Source organism: Mauremys mutica, chromosome 5 (assembly GCF_020497125.1).
Source record: "Mauremys mutica isolate MM-2020 ecotype Southern chromosome 5, ASM2049712v1, whole genome shotgun sequence".
NCBI classification, from domain to species: domain Eukaryota; kingdom Metazoa; phylum Chordata; order Testudines; family Geoemydidae; genus Mauremys; species Mauremys mutica.
This window is the reverse complement of record NC_059076.1, coordinates 19,170,861-19,189,026: the sequence shown is the minus strand read 5'-3', so window position 1 is coordinate 19,189,026 and position 18,166 is coordinate 19,170,861. Positions and strand designations below refer to the sequence as shown.

Sequence of the window (18,166 nt, the reverse complement as noted above, 5' to 3'; positions counted from 1 at the left end):
TCATATGGCAGCCGTTCCATGCCCCCTAATCATTTTTGTTGAATCACTTTTTCAGCATAGACAGTCAGAAAACACTGCTTCCTGCTGGAGCTATAGCAAGAGGATAACACTGTTCACATAATATCAGTGAAGTACAGGAGAGGCATGAATTAGGTGTCAAATGTTTTATGACTGGAACTATTTCAAGTAAAGGATTTTTTTCTTTTATATCATCATATTTGGTATTGCCTAACTAAAAAATCAAAACAACAAATAGACAGATTTTGAAGACGTTCAAGCTACTGTCAGAGTACAAAAATACTCTATTTTGTATACACAATCATAGCCATTTTTAATACAAGATACAACAGTGTAGTTATGAGACATCATCTCTGCTATCATTTATAAATACTTTATATCCCAACATTAATAACATATGTTCCCTGCAGATGGTGCTCTGGAATTCTCATTGAGCCCAAGAAGATACGGTGTGGTGAAAAATACCTGTTTATTACCTGATTCTCTGGTTGTTGATATCTTCCATGGTGAAATTATAAACCTCAGAAAGCTCCTCAGCATGCTGCCCAGGTGTTGTCCGCATGAGGGTGCCATACATGGGCAGAGAAATTAACTGAATTCTTATTTTCGAGTCAGCAGAATTATTATCCTAATAAGAAAAGCAAGCCAGACAGCAGTATTTGCTTTTGTTTCTTTATGGTGAACATGAAAGAAAAAAGTCAAGTGGTGAAATATATAGATATTGGGCTAGATCTGCAACTTATGTAAATCGATGGAGCACCTTTGATTTCAATGGAGCGTACTGATTTATACCTGCTGAGAATTTGGCACAAAATGTACCTTCATTTTCTCATAACTGAGATGTGTTCTATCTATCTCTGTCTCACACTCACACACACACGGGTATAAATCTAGCGTATTTTATTTTCAAATCACATTAAACGCCAAGTAGAATTTACCTTCCCAATAATACCCAGTTGCTGCCTCCTCCCCACAAAAGATGGACTGAAATATAATTTCTATTTGGCAAAGAGAATATACAGAGACTGGGCTGAATTCAGCTCTTAGTTACACCAATGTAAATCTGGAGCAAACTCTATTGAAATCAATGGATTAGTTCTGGATTTACCCTGGCACACTTAAGAGCTGCATTTGGCCAATTTAACTATATTATGTGTATCCAACTGTATGATATTATATTTACATCTGCATCTTTATTAAAAAGTTTCAGGTGACAACATGTACCACAGTGTCAAAGTTTTAAGTCACGGTAACCTCAACATACAAATGAATAAGCCTCTTTCCCTTACCCACAAGTGTAATTCCACTGACTTCAATGGAAGTAAGAAAAGCAGGTTTTGACCCATAGACTTTCATTACATACATTCAGAGAGCAAGATTTATTTTTTTACATAAGATTTGAGTGCCCACAAAAATCAGACGCCTAATGTCGACTTTTGATCATTTCACCTTCCTCCACCACAAACAGTGCTATTAAACTGATGGCACCTGCAATCCCTTTTAATGTATTAAAGTGCGTCAGTACTCGGATCTCTTTTCCTGGGCCTTTTTAAAAAGGATTTCCCAACACTGTAGTTAATGCAAATCTGAAAAAATATCTTAACATAAAATTTTCAGTGCACTGAGTGGTGATTTAACCCTATAACTACAAGTGAAATCCCCTAACTACCCTGTGGAAACCTCATTGAGTGACATCAGCCTAAGTGACATTGGTTTCTGTAATTACGCAATGTTCGTGAAATCACACCAGTGATGCCAACTCTTGCCACACTGGTGCTTCTCTTACAGTCTCAGCTCCTGCACTCACATGATTATGTGAGAATCTGCTTTCATTTTTTTAAAAGGTGTTTCTAGCCTTCATGGAGGCAGAGAAAAGCCTGAAAACATGACCCTAGAAACCAGAAAGCAAAGGAAAAAAAGCCCATGTATTATTTTTTAAAAAGGCTTGAGATTTTTCAGCCCAAGTGATGATTTTTGAATGTTTGGGGTTGTCAGTACTGTCATACTGGACATACAAAGCTACAAAAGGCTGTTATTTCTAAGAGTATGACAGGATACCCTCTAGGACATCAACCTCCTGGACACCATGATCAGCTTCAACAATGGAACCCTACAGACAACTATATACAAGAAACCCATGGCTCACCACACCTATCTTCATAGATCCAGTAACCACCCAAACACATCAAGAAATCTGTTATCTACAGCCAGACGCTCAGATACCACAGAATATGCTCTGAGGAGAAAGTTCGGGATATACATCTTAACACACTTAAAACAGCCTTCACCAAACAGGGACAGACTACCAGAGAAATAGATTGCATCATGGAACAGACCAACCAGACACACTGAGAGAACTTGCTTCAATATGGAAAACAAAAAAAAACCCCTTCGACTGCACACCTCTAGTTATCACCTATCACTCCGCACTGGCACCCGTATGAGAGATCAGCAAACAATTACAATCAGCACAGTCATCACTCAAGTACAACCCAAACCCCGTCTTCTGGCCTTCAGACAATCCTCCAACCTTGCCAAGCTCATTATCAGAAACAAGCTCCCTAAAGACCAGGCCCCACCAACTCAAAGAAGCACCAGACCCTGCCATAACAACAGATGCAAAACCTGCAGACATATAGCCACTACTACAATGATCAACACCCCTCACAACACACCTTTCAAGATCCATGGGTCCTATACATGCCTATCACAACACATGGTGTATCTCATCCACGGCACTAAATGCCCTGATCACAACTATTTATGCTAAACAATCTATTGCACCTTGTATTTAGCTGTGAAGCTTGAGTACCTTTCCCAGACCTGAAGAAGAGTTCTGTGTAGTTTCAAAGCTTGTCTCATTCATCCACAGAAGTTGGTCCAATAAAAGATATTAGCTCGCCCACCTTGTCTCTCTAAGGTATATGTACGTTATTTGCAGAACAAAGAACAGGCAAGTCAATTACACAGCTGTAGAAGTGAGCTAGTGGCATTTTAAACCAAGGGAGCATAGGATCAAGTATTCTGTGTCTTCATCAGAACCTGAAGAGGAAATTATAACTCCCCCAACCTAATTTACAAGTTGTCAGCTTTAATCCATTATATAAGATATGGATGGGACTCCTACAACCGCATCCTCTACAAACTCCCAGTGACTCCAATCACTGCACTGCAGCCTCCTGTCTTGCTCAAACTCCTACCCCTCCCTCCCCGCGTCTTCTCCGCAAAAACTTGTATGACGGCTCCCGGTGTTGCTTTCCCTCATCCAGAAACCACCACAGGACAGTTGTTCTGCCTCCCCAATGAAAACTTTGCGATAGTTCCCATTGCTGTTTTTCCTCAACACACACTCCAAAAAACCCCCATCCCAACTGTGCTCGTTGGAGCCTTGTCCCCTTCCTAGCGCTCACGATAACACCGAGCACGTTTCATGTTCAAAGAGCTTTGCAGATATGAGGTAACACTTTCAGAAGTGCCTAGGTCCTATTCTCAAAAGAGACACAGGCGCTTCGGAACCTAAGTTCCATTGACGTTCAATTAAAAATAGGCTCCTATGGGCCTACAGGCCAGATTTTCAGTGAAATTTAGGCACTTAAAAAAATGCAGATTGGCACCTGGCTGGATTTACAGAAGTGCCGAAGAGTGTGTCTAACTGAAAAACAAAAAAACAACCCCACAGCGGCGCATCTGAGAGCCCATGTCATGTGGGGCTTGTGCTATGGGGCTGAAAATGGCAGTGGAGCTGTTCCAACTTGAGCTGCAGCCTGGGCTCCGAGATCCTCCATGATCACCTATTTTCAGAGGCGGGGCTGCAGCACAAGCAGGAATGTCTACACTGCTCTTCTTAGCCCCACAGCACGAGCTCCATGAGCTTGCTGACCTGAGCTACGAGCCTCGCTGCCCTGAGGTGGGGTATTTTTGCCACTTAGGTACCTCGCTCCCATTTAAGTCAGTGGAAACAACTACACATGGGATGCTACCCTGCTTAGGCGCTTTTGTAAATGCCATAGGCACCTATCTGCCTCTTTAGGTGCTTAAATACCTTAGTATCTCTGGCCCTAAATCACTTATGAAAATGGGACTTAGGCTCCTGAGGCACTTCGACTTAAGCGGTGTGTGGACTTTGTAGTAGCCACCTCGACAGGCGTGAATTTGACCCTGGGTGCCTTTCTGGACTATTAGGTACAATAAGAATATATTCCAGGAGCTCATTCAAACCTATACAAAGTATCCAAAGGGCTAGTACTTTAAAATGCAGAGCAAGACATGCTGTTAATAAGCAGGAAAGACTCCCCCGGGGCCATTTTAATCTGTCAGATGAACAATTTTCAAGCTGCAATGGTCTATTAATTCAATATACTTCTATAATTTCGTGATTTTTATAGGACATAATATTGTCTCAACAGATATTAATACATGAGGGGGGAAATCATTCCTTGGCTTTGTTTTATTTATTTATTTATAAAAGGAGTGAACTTCAGCACAAGGAGGATGAGGTAATATCTCACTCGGTGTATGCTCGAACACTTGTCTTTCTCACCAAGAGAGGCTGGTCCAATCAAAGATATTACCTCGGCCGCTTTGTCTCTGATATCCTGGGACCAACACATGAACTGTTGTATGTTATTTAAATCTGTAAAACTTGAAAGAGACCAAGGAGATTTTTTGGAGAAATGGTGCAATAATATTGCTTTCTGGATCTGACACCTTTATATGGCTATGTCCCATATTTCTACCCAAAGCCTTTTTTTTTTTTTTTTTACAATTAAGTTATATAAGCCCTGAAAATAGGCCATTAAAATGCTTGTAGTCCCTTAAATTGTGAAGCTTGTGTACAGGTCCCTTCCATGAAATCTACCGCTAATTCCACTGCTACTAAATCCACTGCGTCTAGCAAAGCACCACACTTCTGTGACACCAGCGATACTGGAAAACTCATGGCGTACGCGAGCAACGTATCACAGCATGATCTCACAGAATTCCAGGTCATTCTTTAGCAAACTAGGAAGAGCCAGTAAATATCAGGGAGGGTAAAGAAGTTTAAAAAAGATTATTGCTGAGCAAACCTACAGGCCTGGTTAGTGTGGGTGTTTAGTGCATAAATATGGGATTAACCCAATTTTCATTTTTTGCTTTGCAGTTCACCTTTACTTCAGTCAAATATGCATAGCCTCAAAAACCTGGTAGGATGAAAGAGTTCATCATCCCCTTTTTGGCAGCTGTAGGCAGGGTATAGTAAAAGGCTGAAGTATTTGACAAGTATCAACATCCTGAAGGTGCAGCGGTCTCCTGAGGGGAAGGAAGCTAGCTGAATGCATTGGGTTTAGCAAGGAATGGATACACGCTTACAGTGTAAGCAAGGTGTGATCGGGAGAGAGTCACAAAGCTTTTGCTAGCCACTGTGACGGTCAACGAGCAGCCAGGGGCCAGCCGGGGACCATCGCTATCCATCAAGGACACTTCGACTTTCAGCACCGTTGTTGCAGTGGTAACGCCGTCGGTTACGGAGATTTCCATGCTGTCCTCTGCTACTGATGAGCCATCGTGGACATACTGTAAAGCATTTTGGGTGACATCCTCATACGTGAAGGTGTCTCCTTCCCAAAAAGAAATATAAAAACAGTGATGACTCTATCCGCTGCATGAAATTAATACTTGAAGTTCAGATCAAATGTCTCAGTCCCAGAAGAAGCAAAGCACGTGAGCACATACTTATGAGGTATTTGATGCATCCCTTACCGCTGTGTGAGCACTGATTCTATCTGAAGGTTTCATTAATGAACTAGAATGTATGCAGGGAGAAGCCATGACCTTCACGGTAGCACAGGAAAACCCGTGACAAAATGAGTAATATTTTACTAACAAACTTTCCCACTTCTCGTCAGCGCAGCAGTCTTCTTTTCCTTCCACGTCCTTCTAAAATCCACATCTCTTGCTAAGGCTTCCAACACCAGGGCTACTCCCTCCCTAGCTATTCTTTGCATGGCTTTCCCATTATCCCCATTTTACAGATGGGAAAAAAAACTTGCCCAAGGTCAACCAGCAGGCCAGATGCTGCTAAGCCAGCAATAGAACCCAGATCTCCTGAGTCCCAGTTCAGTGCCCTACCCACTAGGTGAAGCTGCCTCCTGGATCAACAGAGCTGGGACTTGAAGCCGAGTCTCCCCCTTTCCAGCTGAATGCCCAAACCACTGGGCTACTGGCTACTCAGGGGTGGGTCTCTCTCTCTCCATGGCAAATTTTGAAAGGTCTCGGTTTCATCCAGATATAGAATGGGAACATTTCTGGGGGACAGGTAAACTGTTTCCTGCCCAGCTTTAGTGAACGTATTCAGTGCTCTGAAAATAATAAATAACACTCAGCTGGCTCTCTGAAGAGCTTGTGACAGGCAATTACCAGCAATGTGTTATTAACAGATCCTAGCTCAACTGCGTATTAAAAATTAACAAAAACACATAGATAGGGAAAATATATTGCACTTGGTGACTTCCCCCAACTTGAATTCCTCCTCTTCCTGCTCAACTCACCTGCTTTCATGTGCTCGTGGACCCCAGCGTTATACCTGAGCAGAACACCATGGTGAGGAGGTTCCACCAGCTCAAAGAAGAGATCTTCAGGAGCTGAGTCTGCGTCACTTACTGCCAGCTGTATCCCTGCATCGGGGGAATACACAGCACTAGTGTCGGAGCTGTGATCTGCTGTACAGCGAACCTTCCCTTAAAAGGAGCAGGTCTAGCATATGCAATTTTACATGCATTAAATGACAGAAATTAATGGGCTCTAATTGAGTTTGTATTTTAAAATTAATGTAATTCTGGAGCTCTCCTCCACACAAATGTCTGTGCGTCTGCCTGCCTGGAGACAATTTGTCCCTGGTGATGCTGAGGTCATGCGTTCAGATGGAGACGTTATTGCCAATCAGCCTTACAAGAGACAGCTAGCATGACCTTCAACTCCGAACCATGTGGGAGGGGACCGCATCCAGCTGTTCATGCGTCAGGCGGCCCCATGATGCAGTGCGAGTGGGTCAGTGAGTCCATCTATAACAATGCAAAACTTCCCTAGCCTAGCAGTTCTCGGAGACCAGGCAGTGTTATCTGCTACATCACTAATACCGGGCCAGTGTCCACCCCCTGCCCCTGTGGCAATACAATGTGAGGGGGAGAGTGGGGAGCCCTCCTGCCTTGCACAGCCCACCAGAGCAGGTCAGAATGCAGCCCCTGGACTAGGCAGAACACAGGGACCGCAAGCACGATGCTCCCTTAGCAGCAGCTCTGCCAAAAGGGGGAGAGGGTGGCGAACAGACGAAGCCACGGGGAAGGGGTACATGCTGGACCCTTCCAAGAGGTGCAGCAGTTTGTGCTTGTTGAGCTCTTGGAATGGAGGTGTTGGGTTCAGCACTGCCGCCAAAGCAGGTTGTGGGCTAAATACCACAATCTAGCCCAGAGGTGGGCAAACTACAGCCCGTGGGACCCTCCTGCCCAGCCCCCAAGCTCCTGGCCCCAGGAGGCTAGCCCCTGGCCCCTCCCCTGCTGTTCCCCCTCCCCCGTGGCCTCAGCTCGCTCTGCCGCTGGTGCAATGCTCTGGGGTCCGGGAGGGGGCAGATAGGAGGTGGGGGCCAGGCCACGACCCCCTCTCCTAACCGGCCCTCCATACAATTTATGAAACCCGATGAGGCCCTCAGGCCAAAAAGTTTGCCCACCCCTGATCTAGCCCCTAGCAAAAGAGATGGGCCCCCACCGGAATTCGAACCCGCCGCATGTGCTGGGCTCATGGCGACGAACCCAGCCTGTTCAGCATTTTCTCAGAGTAATCCCGTCAGTCGTGCTAGTTCAGAATAGTGCCTTTGCTACACGCCCTCCTGGCTCCTTACCAATTGTAGCCTTGCCACCCTGGCTGACCTCCAGAAATGGAGCTGTCATCTGGAACACCGGGGGCTGCTCATTAGTCGAGAGCAAGTGAATGGTAAACATCAGCTCAGGGGTGGTATGTTCTCCATCAGACACTACACCCAAATGTAAACACATCTGCATTAACGGATTTGTTTAAACGACACAAGTTGAAACGCAACTAAAAACGCATTCCAGGCTGTCTGCTTTTCACCACTGATTGTCGGAGCCACAGTAATTTCTTGCCTCATCCCCCTCTAATTACCTTCCAGACACAAGGCTACATAATTCAGAAATTCTGAAAAAACAGTGTCTTCCTTTATCCCTAATCCGTCTCTGGCAGTCCTAACGTACTAGAAGAGCAGTGCTGATTCCATGTGTGCGTACGCACAGGTGTACGCCTCTCTCTATCACAGGCTGCAGTCTGGAGCCAGAACACACATGGGTTATCCAGAATAAGGGATACTTGGCTTGCCCGTGTTCGGCAGCACATTGAAAAGGCTTAAACAAGGTAACAAGTTATTACATACTTCAGTTATCTGAAATGTTTCCATACTACATTTAACAATCATTGAGTCAAACTTTGCTGTCCTCACTCATGTCAATGGGATTTTTGACCGAGTATGACCTGCAGGGTTTGAATTAATGGTTAGAAAAGAGGTGTATCTGCTATTAAGAAAACCGACTCCTGGCTCCCACCAAGGAGTCATTGTCTTCCATGCACATTAATCCACAATTTGTGAAAACAACCGTCAAGTATTTCAGGTGCACTTTTACTTTCACAGACTTTTACTCAACACTCATAAGTCCTTGAAAGAGGAGCCGGGCGGGCAGGGGGCAGGCAGGGAGAGGTAAGGCAAAGGACATTAACAGGAAGGAAAAAGTACCATGACCCTTATGCCAGTGAAAGAATAGTGATTTATATACCTGTGAAACTGAAGTTCACCGACTCCGGGAGACCTGCAGGGGGGGGAACAAAGTAGAGCACTTTTATTACTAGCATAGGAAAAAACAGGGTCACATGGATTTAAATCCATTTTGTTTTCAACAAAAACTTGAGCATCTTTCCTGACATTTTATGAAGGCAGCTTTATACATATGCTTCAATCCTGGGTGTTACAGTCAGGAACTCCTGAGTTTTAATTCCAGCACTGCCACTTGCTTGCTGTGCGGCCTCGGAAAAGCCACCGAGTTTAAACACTTCCCTTAGTGGTTGTTTAATTTGAGACATCTTGGGCCTGGTTTCTGGAAATGCTGAGCACTGACAAGTCCAACTGAACTGAACTCAGCTCTTCTGAAGCAGTAGGTACAAGACGTCCCAAGATGGGTACTCGAAATCAGTGGTAACTTTTGAGAGTGTAGCAGTTAGCTCCCCTCAGTCTCAGATTCCCTATCTGTAAAACGGGAATGCTAATACTTCCCTACTTCCAGGGCCAGTGTAAATATTAACTGTTTGGACTATGCTTTGTAATTGTTAAGAACTTGGAATTTAATACAATTAACAGAGAAATGTTCTGCTATTCAATGCTGCAAGGCAGGCAACATTACAAATGGGATTTGCATAAACTGGTGTCTGTATACCCTGGCAGGCCCGGTGATTTACTAATAATTGCTTCTAGGTTTCATTTCCTTGGCGCACACAGCTCTGCAAATCAGGGAGTGCTAATATTCACCATCATATTTCACTGACTGAGTCGAGTTTGCTGCAGACAGAGTAATGCTATTGCTTGATTTGCACATTGTGAGAAGGCAGGGTGGGGTTTACCTGCCTGTACTTGCACCAGCCCTCCTGTGAGTTACTCATCTTCTGCTGTCTTTTCAGAATGAGGCTCCAGTATTCAGAACACTACAGAGCACAGCCACCCATCATCAGTAAATACAGAGTTGCTCACTTGTTACTGAGTCAATTTCTACACCTTTATTTACAACAGAAAGTAGCTCAGCACATACAGACCATGAAGAAAAGCTACAGCAGAACCTCAGAGTTATGAACACCACAGTTACAAACTCAACTGGACACCTCATTTGGAACCGGAAGTACAAATCAGGCAGCAGCAGAGACACACAAAAAAAGCAAATATAGTACAGGACTGTGTTACAAGTAAACTACTAAAAAAATAAAGGGAAAGCAGCATTTTTCTTCTGTATAGTAAAGTTTCAAAGCTGTATAAAGTCAATGTTCAGTTGTAAACTTTTGAAAGAACCACCACAATGTTTTGTTCAGTTCTGAACATTTCAGAGTTCCGAACAGCCTCCATTCCCGATGTATTCATAATTCTGAAGTTCTACTGTAATTGGTACTATATGTAACAACCAGTGAATTAACCACTCCAATACAAACAGAGCTACTGTACCCTGTGAAGTATCAGAGGGGTAGCCATGTTAGTCTGGATCTGTAAAAGCAGCAAAGAGTCCTGTGGCACCTTATAAACTAACAGACGTATTGGAGCATGAGCTTTCGTGGGTGAATACTGAGTGCCACAGGACTCTCTGCTGCCTGTAACCTGTGAGGCACCATACACCTCTATGATAGAACATTAAAAAAAAATCATTTAAAACACTCAGGGCTAGATTGTGCCAGACGGGCACTGCTCTAAGCAGGGGAAATACAGAGTGTTGCCTCATCCTCCCTGGTGCCCGTGGAGAGACTGTGCATGAGGGAGGCTTACTCTGTCCCTGAACTTCCCATGTGCAACTAGGGAGGCAACATCTTGGTATGAAGGGAAGGGAAGGGATGGGCCACGGCTTGACTGCCTCTGTCTGGGGCAGTGTGCGAAGGGAGAGCACGGAGACAGCAACTGTGAATGGCTCTTGCACTGGGTGCTGAAGCAGGGGAATGAGGGTCTCCCTCATCCTCTCCCCCACACCCATACAAGGGCCAACCCGAATCTATCCATGTCAAATTTAAACAAGTTTCTAAATATCACATGCTTTATTTCTCCTCTTATTCCACTACACAATCAGAACAGCCCAACAGACACTGAACGTCAGTAAGAACGCAACCATTTCTTGAGGAAGAAGGAACTTGCTTTGGCCCCACAGCCTCTGTACTGCACGCCTGCGCATTGTCGTCTTTGGTTTCCACTACACTCACACACGTTTGGAAGACAGCCCCAGGCCAGGATGCAAAGAAAGCCCCCTCTTTCCATTGGTTTATCTCCACATTCTGAGGGACTCTTTTGTGTGGAGTTACAGGATTAGAAAACGATCAGGCCATAACACAACTTGAGTGGTTGAAGAACATTTTAAATGGTGCATCCTACTCTCATTCCACATGCAGAGCTCCTCTTGATGGCAAGTGGACAACATGGCCCTACGTTCTTTTTAAATGTACGTAATGCACTTTGAACAATGGTATTTAACATAAGGATTTGTCTCAGCTGAAAGAACTTGGCTGCATACCGTATTGGCATAAGGCCTACAGAATTACGCATGTAACATGATCCCACACTTCTCAACTTGCCATACCCAAACGAGGACACAATATGGGGCAAAGATCCAAAATACAGAAAAGTAACAGTTACCATCCATCCATCTACTCCAATATTCAATCTCTGAGAGTGGGTCAATGCCAGATGCTTCAAAGGCAGTCACGAAATTCCCCTAATGCACTGAGCATTTTGCAATACTGTCCCATAATTAGAGATTTCTGTCATGGGTGACAAAAAATAAAAGGTGGAATCCTGGAACTATTGATATCCCTGCCAAAAGCTCCTATTGATACCCATGGGGCCAGGATCTAGTTCAAAGTGCAGAACGTTGTGGCATCATTTTCCATGACACCCGTAGCTTTCTGAACAATCTCAGTTTCACAATTCAGCATTTCCACTGTAAAGAGTTCACAGTAATTCAAGTCCTAATCCTGCTCGTGTTGAAGTCAATGGCAAAACTCACCTTGACTACATCTTCATTGTTTAATGGAAGTGGGTTTGGCCCATAACAGAGAGAACACGCTAGGTTTTTAGAGGGGAAGAGGCATACCCAGGTCTGTAATGGGAACTAGTGGAGATAGTTCCACATTCTTGACACAGAGCTAGTGAAGTGCTGGTGTTTCTTACCAGCAAAAGAGAATGCCATAATCTCTCTGACGTGTGGAGCTGCAGCGGGTGGACGGTAAGCAATCTTGCCATGGTTTATATCTGCTTGCGTGAAATACTTGACTGGGGAGAGAGGCCTGTCTCTGTGCTCCACGATTCCTAGAGAGACAGAGAGCTCATGTTAACAAGAGGCATCCATTTCATTTTTAACACTAAACAATCAAGGCTCAGCCACCCCCCGTAGTGCTATTTATGTCTTCAATGTTATCTCTGCTCACGTTCTCCAGAATGGGCCAGCTGGCCACAGCCCATTTGGCTGCAGTCGCACACAGTACAGCTCTTCGGACCTAACAGAGGACACTGGGAATTAAACACAGATTTCTAACTGAGTAAGCACTGCAGATGCTTATGGATGGAGAGGTGAAAAGAGCAAAATCATTGGGTGCAGTGTGCAATGTATTCTAGACACTGACATTACAGAAAGCTGGCTGGGCACTGCTCACTCCTCTGCTAACTGAAGGAATCAGGTTGAGAAATAGATGGTTTGAAAAGTATTGAAGGAGGATAGAGAGATTAATAGCTGCCTGTACAGACAGATACTTTGGATAAAGCTAGAGAACTTAGAAGAAATGGCAATAAAAGCACAGAAGTCCTTAGCCTCCAGCACTAAGACTTTTGTTTAAAAAAAAAAAAGCATATTAATATCACATCTTGCCTTGATTTGGCTGCAGAGGTACAGTCACATTGAACATGATTTTCCCACTCGGACTCTCTGAGTCTACAAAGGAGAGATGGTGCGGCTCAATCACTGTCACCCGATCCTCCAGTGCCTAAAAAACACATTATACAATGAACACAAAAGCCAGTGGCACCTGGAGATTTGCTCAGAAACATAACAAATCAATTGAGAGAGTTGTTCCCCAAAGGAACCAGTCCTTAAACACAAGAGTCTCAGAATACCTGATCTTTAAAGTTACACATTTAGATCCCTGACAGCGACGTGCTGGGAGAGCCTTGGCCAAGTCACTTGATCTCACTGTGCCATCTGTCCGATGGGGCGATACTCAGCTACCTTTAGGAGGTGCTGTGGGGTTCACTAGTGGTTAAAAGTACAGAAGTGCAGAATGCTTATTCACCACCTATGACCTAACGTTGTAAACCAGATTGAGAGTCTCACAGGGAAGGGGCTACAGGAGTGGCCAGTATTAATCACTGAGGAGAGAGAGCACTTTATTTCACTATCAGTGAGGAGTCTCCCTTTCTCCAGAGAACCAGCGGGAATCAGAGATTAGCTACACGGAGATTTTACGTCCATGCAAGAAAGTTAAGACCCTCCCCTCCCCCCGCCGTCCCTTACACTCTTGTGCAGGCTATCCTGACCTGGGCTTGGTCTGGGAACGGAGGTGTGAACAGAGCTTGGCTCTGTCTGGGGACTGGTAGGCCAGGGGTGAACAGAGTCTTGGCTCTGTCTCCTCCCCCCGCCCTCCATCCAAACACACCAGCCAGTACAGCAGAGCTGACAGGGCAGGGCGTCACTGCTTGTTCCTGGCATGGCCTCGCTGCAGATTACTACCCCACGCTGGAGCGAGGGGGAAGCAGAAAGGGATATGTGCCTCAGAGCAGTACTCCTTATACACCCCCCCACACACACTTTTAGCAGAATGGAGGAAGAAAAAATAATAAACGTGATTTAAAACTACTGGGTGAAGGTACAAGTCATTCCCTAGCCAGCTTATTGGTCTAGTCAGATATGTTTTGAGTGAATCTGCTTTTTTAAAAAAATCCTGAAAAATTTCCAGCAATTTCCATGGAAATGTCAAGGAATAGCAGCTTTTCCTTTTCTATTCAAGCCTTTTAAAACGGCATACTGTTTCCTGCACTACAAGAACATTGTCAATGCAACACTTCCAAAGAGCCACTGTGGTGTGTGAGCACACTGTACTGCATATTTTATATATATAACTTGTGGATGTATGAGAGTCTTAATGCACTGGAATTAACTAACATAAGAACGGCCGTTCTGGGTCAGACCAAAGGTCCATTCGGCCCAGTATCCTGTCTGCTGACAGTGGCCAATGCCAGGTGCCCCAGAGGGAGTGAACCTAACAGGTAATGATCAAGTGATCTCTCTCCTGCCATCCATCTCCACCCTCTGACAAACAGAGGCTAGGGACACCATTCTTACCCATCCTGGCTAATAGCCATTAACGGACTTAACCTCCATGAATGTTTCCAATTCTATTTTAAACCCTCTTATAGTTCTAGCCTTCACAACCTCCTCAGGCAAGGAGTTCCACAGGCTGACTGTCCACTGTGTGAAGAAGAACCTCCTTTTATTTGTTTTAAACCTGCTGCCCATTAATTTCATTTGGTGGCCCCTAATTCTTATATTATGGGATCAAGTAAATAACTTTTCCTTATTCACTTTCTCCACATCACTCATGATTTTATATACCTCTATCATATCCCCCTAGTCTCTTCTTTTCCAAGCTGAAAAGTCCTAGCCTCTTTAATCTCTCCTCATATGGCACCCGTTCCAAACCCCCACTCATTTTAGTTGCCCTTCTCTGAACCTTTCCTAATGCCAGTATATTGGCATTAGAAAACTGCTGCAAGAGGTCACTGAGTTAAATACTCCATCTGGATCCTAAAAGGGCCCAGATCATTTCACGATCACCAACATCTGTATCTATTCAAGCTAAGTTAATTACATGGGCAATTAAACCCCCTGCTTTAGAGCATAAGATGATCACCTGCTGAGGATCAAGAAGAATTTTTTCCTCCCACTCACCATATCATGTACAGTCTACTTACTACCTTATAATACCAAAAATATTATAATGGCATTATATAAATCAGTGGTATAGCCTACCCTAGAATACTATGTTCAGTTCTGATTACTGCATAGCAGAAATAGAAGAGATTCAGAAAAAAGAAACTACAAAGAACAGAGGAATGGAAAAACCTCCTTACGAGGAGAGATTGAAAAGACTGGGAGTGAAATCCTGGCCCCACTGAAGTTCCCAAGAAATTGACTTCAATAGAGTCAGGACTTCACCTTGAAAATGTTTAGTTTAGAGGAAAAAAATGAAGAGGGAACATGATAGATATATATAAGATAATGAATATTACAGGTAGGTTTGGAAAGATTTGATTTTTATCTGTCAATAAATAATGATTTCACCGTACACACACAAACCAATGAAAAAATATTTCCATTGATAACAATCCAAATTTACAGACAGGCAAAGTAAGAAAACTGCTGCTTGGGAACTTATTAGTGTCCCACCTTAATGTGTATATAAAAAGGGTTGGAATGCCAGTGTTAGTGGAGGATTTTTACTTCGTATATTTTGACATGTGATGTTGACAGTTGGTGTTTTAACTCTTAGAAAGTTTTAATTTTTAGAACGTTACTTCCAGCATCTGCAAAAATTTCAATTGATAAACATATAAAAACAAATGCTTAAAAATAAATAACGATATTATCCGTCCAAACCATATAAAAATAAAAAATGAATTCTGCCAAGCCTTGTTACCTGGAAGGTAAACTGAGGACTCATATTCATCCTTTCTTTTAATACAAGAAGGGGCTATTCAGTGAAATTGAAAGACCACATATTTAAAACTGGAAAAGGTAACTACTTCCCTAAATAAATCTATTACTTACAGCGGATAATATTGTGGCCAAGAGAACAGTAGGATTAAAAAAAAATGTTAGACATTTATATGGATAGGAGAACATATGCAATATTATTCAATGGGATATAAATAACTATATTATAAGTGGGACTAGTACCACCCACCTATTACTGAGGTTGCACAACGCATCCCATATAAGACCCTATTTTCAGCTGCTTATAACTTTGCCAAACTTCAGTTGTTTGGACGGAAATTTTCCATGCTGGGTGTCTACATAAGGCTGATTTAAAAAAAAAAAAAAATTCTGCCAATGTGGTTCTGCCATTTCTAAGAACAATGCTAGAGGGGAAGTTTCTTGTGGCCCTTACTCTGACATGCTCTAGAGCCCCTATGCTTTGGATCAGGGACATGACATTTGGGAGGGATCCTTTGCATACCTGTTACCGTCTCTGTAAAAATCTGCCCACATCCAGCCAAGTTACAAGCCTTTGAAAGTTTGCACATGCTCACTAGAGACTTGGTAGAGCTTTATTGCTAAAATCTCTGAAGATTCCATCCTCACTGGGCATGTCTGAGCTTCTCACGGCTTCTAGTGCTGTGATTGGCCTGGGCATGAGTCGTCCCCACAGAGTGACTGAGTATGCTCCATCCCTTCACAAGACCCAGTACTTTCCTAGCATTTGAGTGCTCAACTTTGCGACCTTAATGATGTTCTTTTAACACAATATTTTGCTATGATTAGATAGATAGACAGACAGACAGACAGACATGGCTGGAGATGGCACACTTGATGGGGAAGACAGGACTCTGTGGTGGTATTGAGAATTCTCTCTCTCGGGTGCTTGGCTGGCTGGTTTATGTTCACATGCTCAGGGTCTAGCTGATCCTCACATGTAGTGTCAGGAAGGAGTCGTCCCCCAGCTCAGATTGGCAGTGACCTTGGGATTTTTTCACCTTCTTCTGCAGCGTGTGGGTGCGGGTCACTTGCCAGGATCACCTGGGCATTGTCTCACAAGTATTTCCCTGCCAGTGGGAGGTGCTTGGTCACTGGTGAACCTCAGTCACTCCTACTCTCTGCTTGTGGCACATAATAGCTAGTCCCCTATGGGCTGTAATACTTTGGTCTAATTTTGGTTGTTGGGTTAGTGTGCGGGTGCTGGGTGTTGCCAGTGGCCTGTGATATACAGGTCGTCAGACTCCATGACCTGGTGGTCCCTTCTGTTCATAAACTCTATGACTATGTATGGAATGTTTCAGTATTATACAACTGGCTAGATCTATTACGAGGTATGATTTTACCTGTCTCTGTAGTGTCAGATACTGGCGAATGCCGAAGGCAGGATTCTGGACAACATGGACTAATGGCCTAGGAGTCATGAGACCAGGAGTCCATCGCTGGCTCTGCCACTGCATGACCTCAGGCTAATTGTATGTGCTCTCTGTGCCTCAGTTTCTCCATTTGTAAAATGAGGACAATGAGATTTAGCTACCTTTGTAAAATACTTTGAGATCCTCAGATGAAAAAGTGTATTGATTATCTTGTATGTTAAGCCTGTCATTCCTACAGTATTTTCTTGTATCCAAGTACACAGCACAATGAATAAAAAAAGAGACAACCCCAACCTTATGTCCAGTGCTCACTGTGGGAGTATATTTGTCCTCAGCCTACTTGGATTAAAGTTATAGTTTTGATGCTGCCATTATGCACCATTAAAGAAACATTCCTGACAGAATACATTTTAAAAAAACAGCTAGGAGTAAAAAGCAAGAGCAAATTAACTCTAATATACACCATTCATTAAATAAATCAGTATTTCAGGACACTGTTCAACACCACTGTTTTCAGCACATTTGCACAAGTGTACCTGAAAGGAACTTAGAAAACAATTCTGCTGCTGATGCACATGACGGAATAGAATTCAGCTTGCTACCTCTTAGCTACATTGGCTCTGCACAGCTAACAGAAATTGATGGCAGTGAAAGTTCTTTTTGGCACTGACTCCAGCAGATATGGCTCTGAATGAGAACACGTCTCATGATAACGATGGTGTCAATTTTACAGAGCCACTTTTTGGAATAAAACTGCACTTTAACAATCACAGAATTTCCTTCCACCCCACAAATCTGATCTCAGCTTACACTCAGCTAGCGTTTGCCATCAGAGAAGCTACATTCTCACCTCATCAATCATATCTTTTGGGGAAGGTGTAACTTGATGCATAATTGAAAAAGGAAACACTATAGATACATGCCCAGCTTAATCGTCAAACTTTCACTTAACTTTCTTTGACCTTTCTAGTACAGATCAGTCAAACCAATCTTGTGTTGTAGAAGGACTTAGCATTGAGCTCATTCTTCAGCAAAGACGCCAGTCTAATTCTGAAGGAATTTAGACATTTGAAAATGGATTAGCAGAACTCAATCACGCTGACATGGGAAGTGCAGTCTTTTTATGATGAGAAAAGTTAATGTTATGGTCCCTTTGTAATTGTCTCCAAAGCATATTTGTCTCACAAAGAGGCAGCATTTGCAGGTTGTGATGAGCCCCCTCAAGTAAAGCACAATTTTTTATGACACTGT

The 18,166-nt window shown here is 43.5% G+C and overlaps 1 protein-coding gene across 1 annotated transcript in view; it reads right to left on the bottom strand.

Moving 5' to 3' along the window:
- The window catches only part of FRAS1 (Fraser extracellular matrix complex subunit 1), a 312,388-nt gene that overhangs the window by 65,101 nt on the left and 229,121 nt on the right, over positions 1-18,166 (bottom strand). Inside the window, exons 32-38 of the mRNA XM_045017440.1 lie at positions 12,660-12,774; positions 11,966-12,103; positions 8,835-8,867; positions 7,892-8,023; positions 6,546-6,671; positions 5,368-5,615; positions 495-646 (exon numbers count right to left, since the gene is read on the bottom strand). Of these exons, the coding sequence (XP_044873375.1) occupies positions 495-646; positions 5,368-5,615; positions 6,546-6,671; positions 7,892-8,023; positions 8,835-8,867; positions 11,966-12,103; positions 12,660-12,774 (944 nt within the window). The remainder of the gene's footprint in view (positions 1-494; positions 647-5,367; positions 5,616-6,545; positions 6,672-7,891; positions 8,024-8,834; positions 8,868-11,965; positions 12,104-12,659; positions 12,775-18,166) is intronic.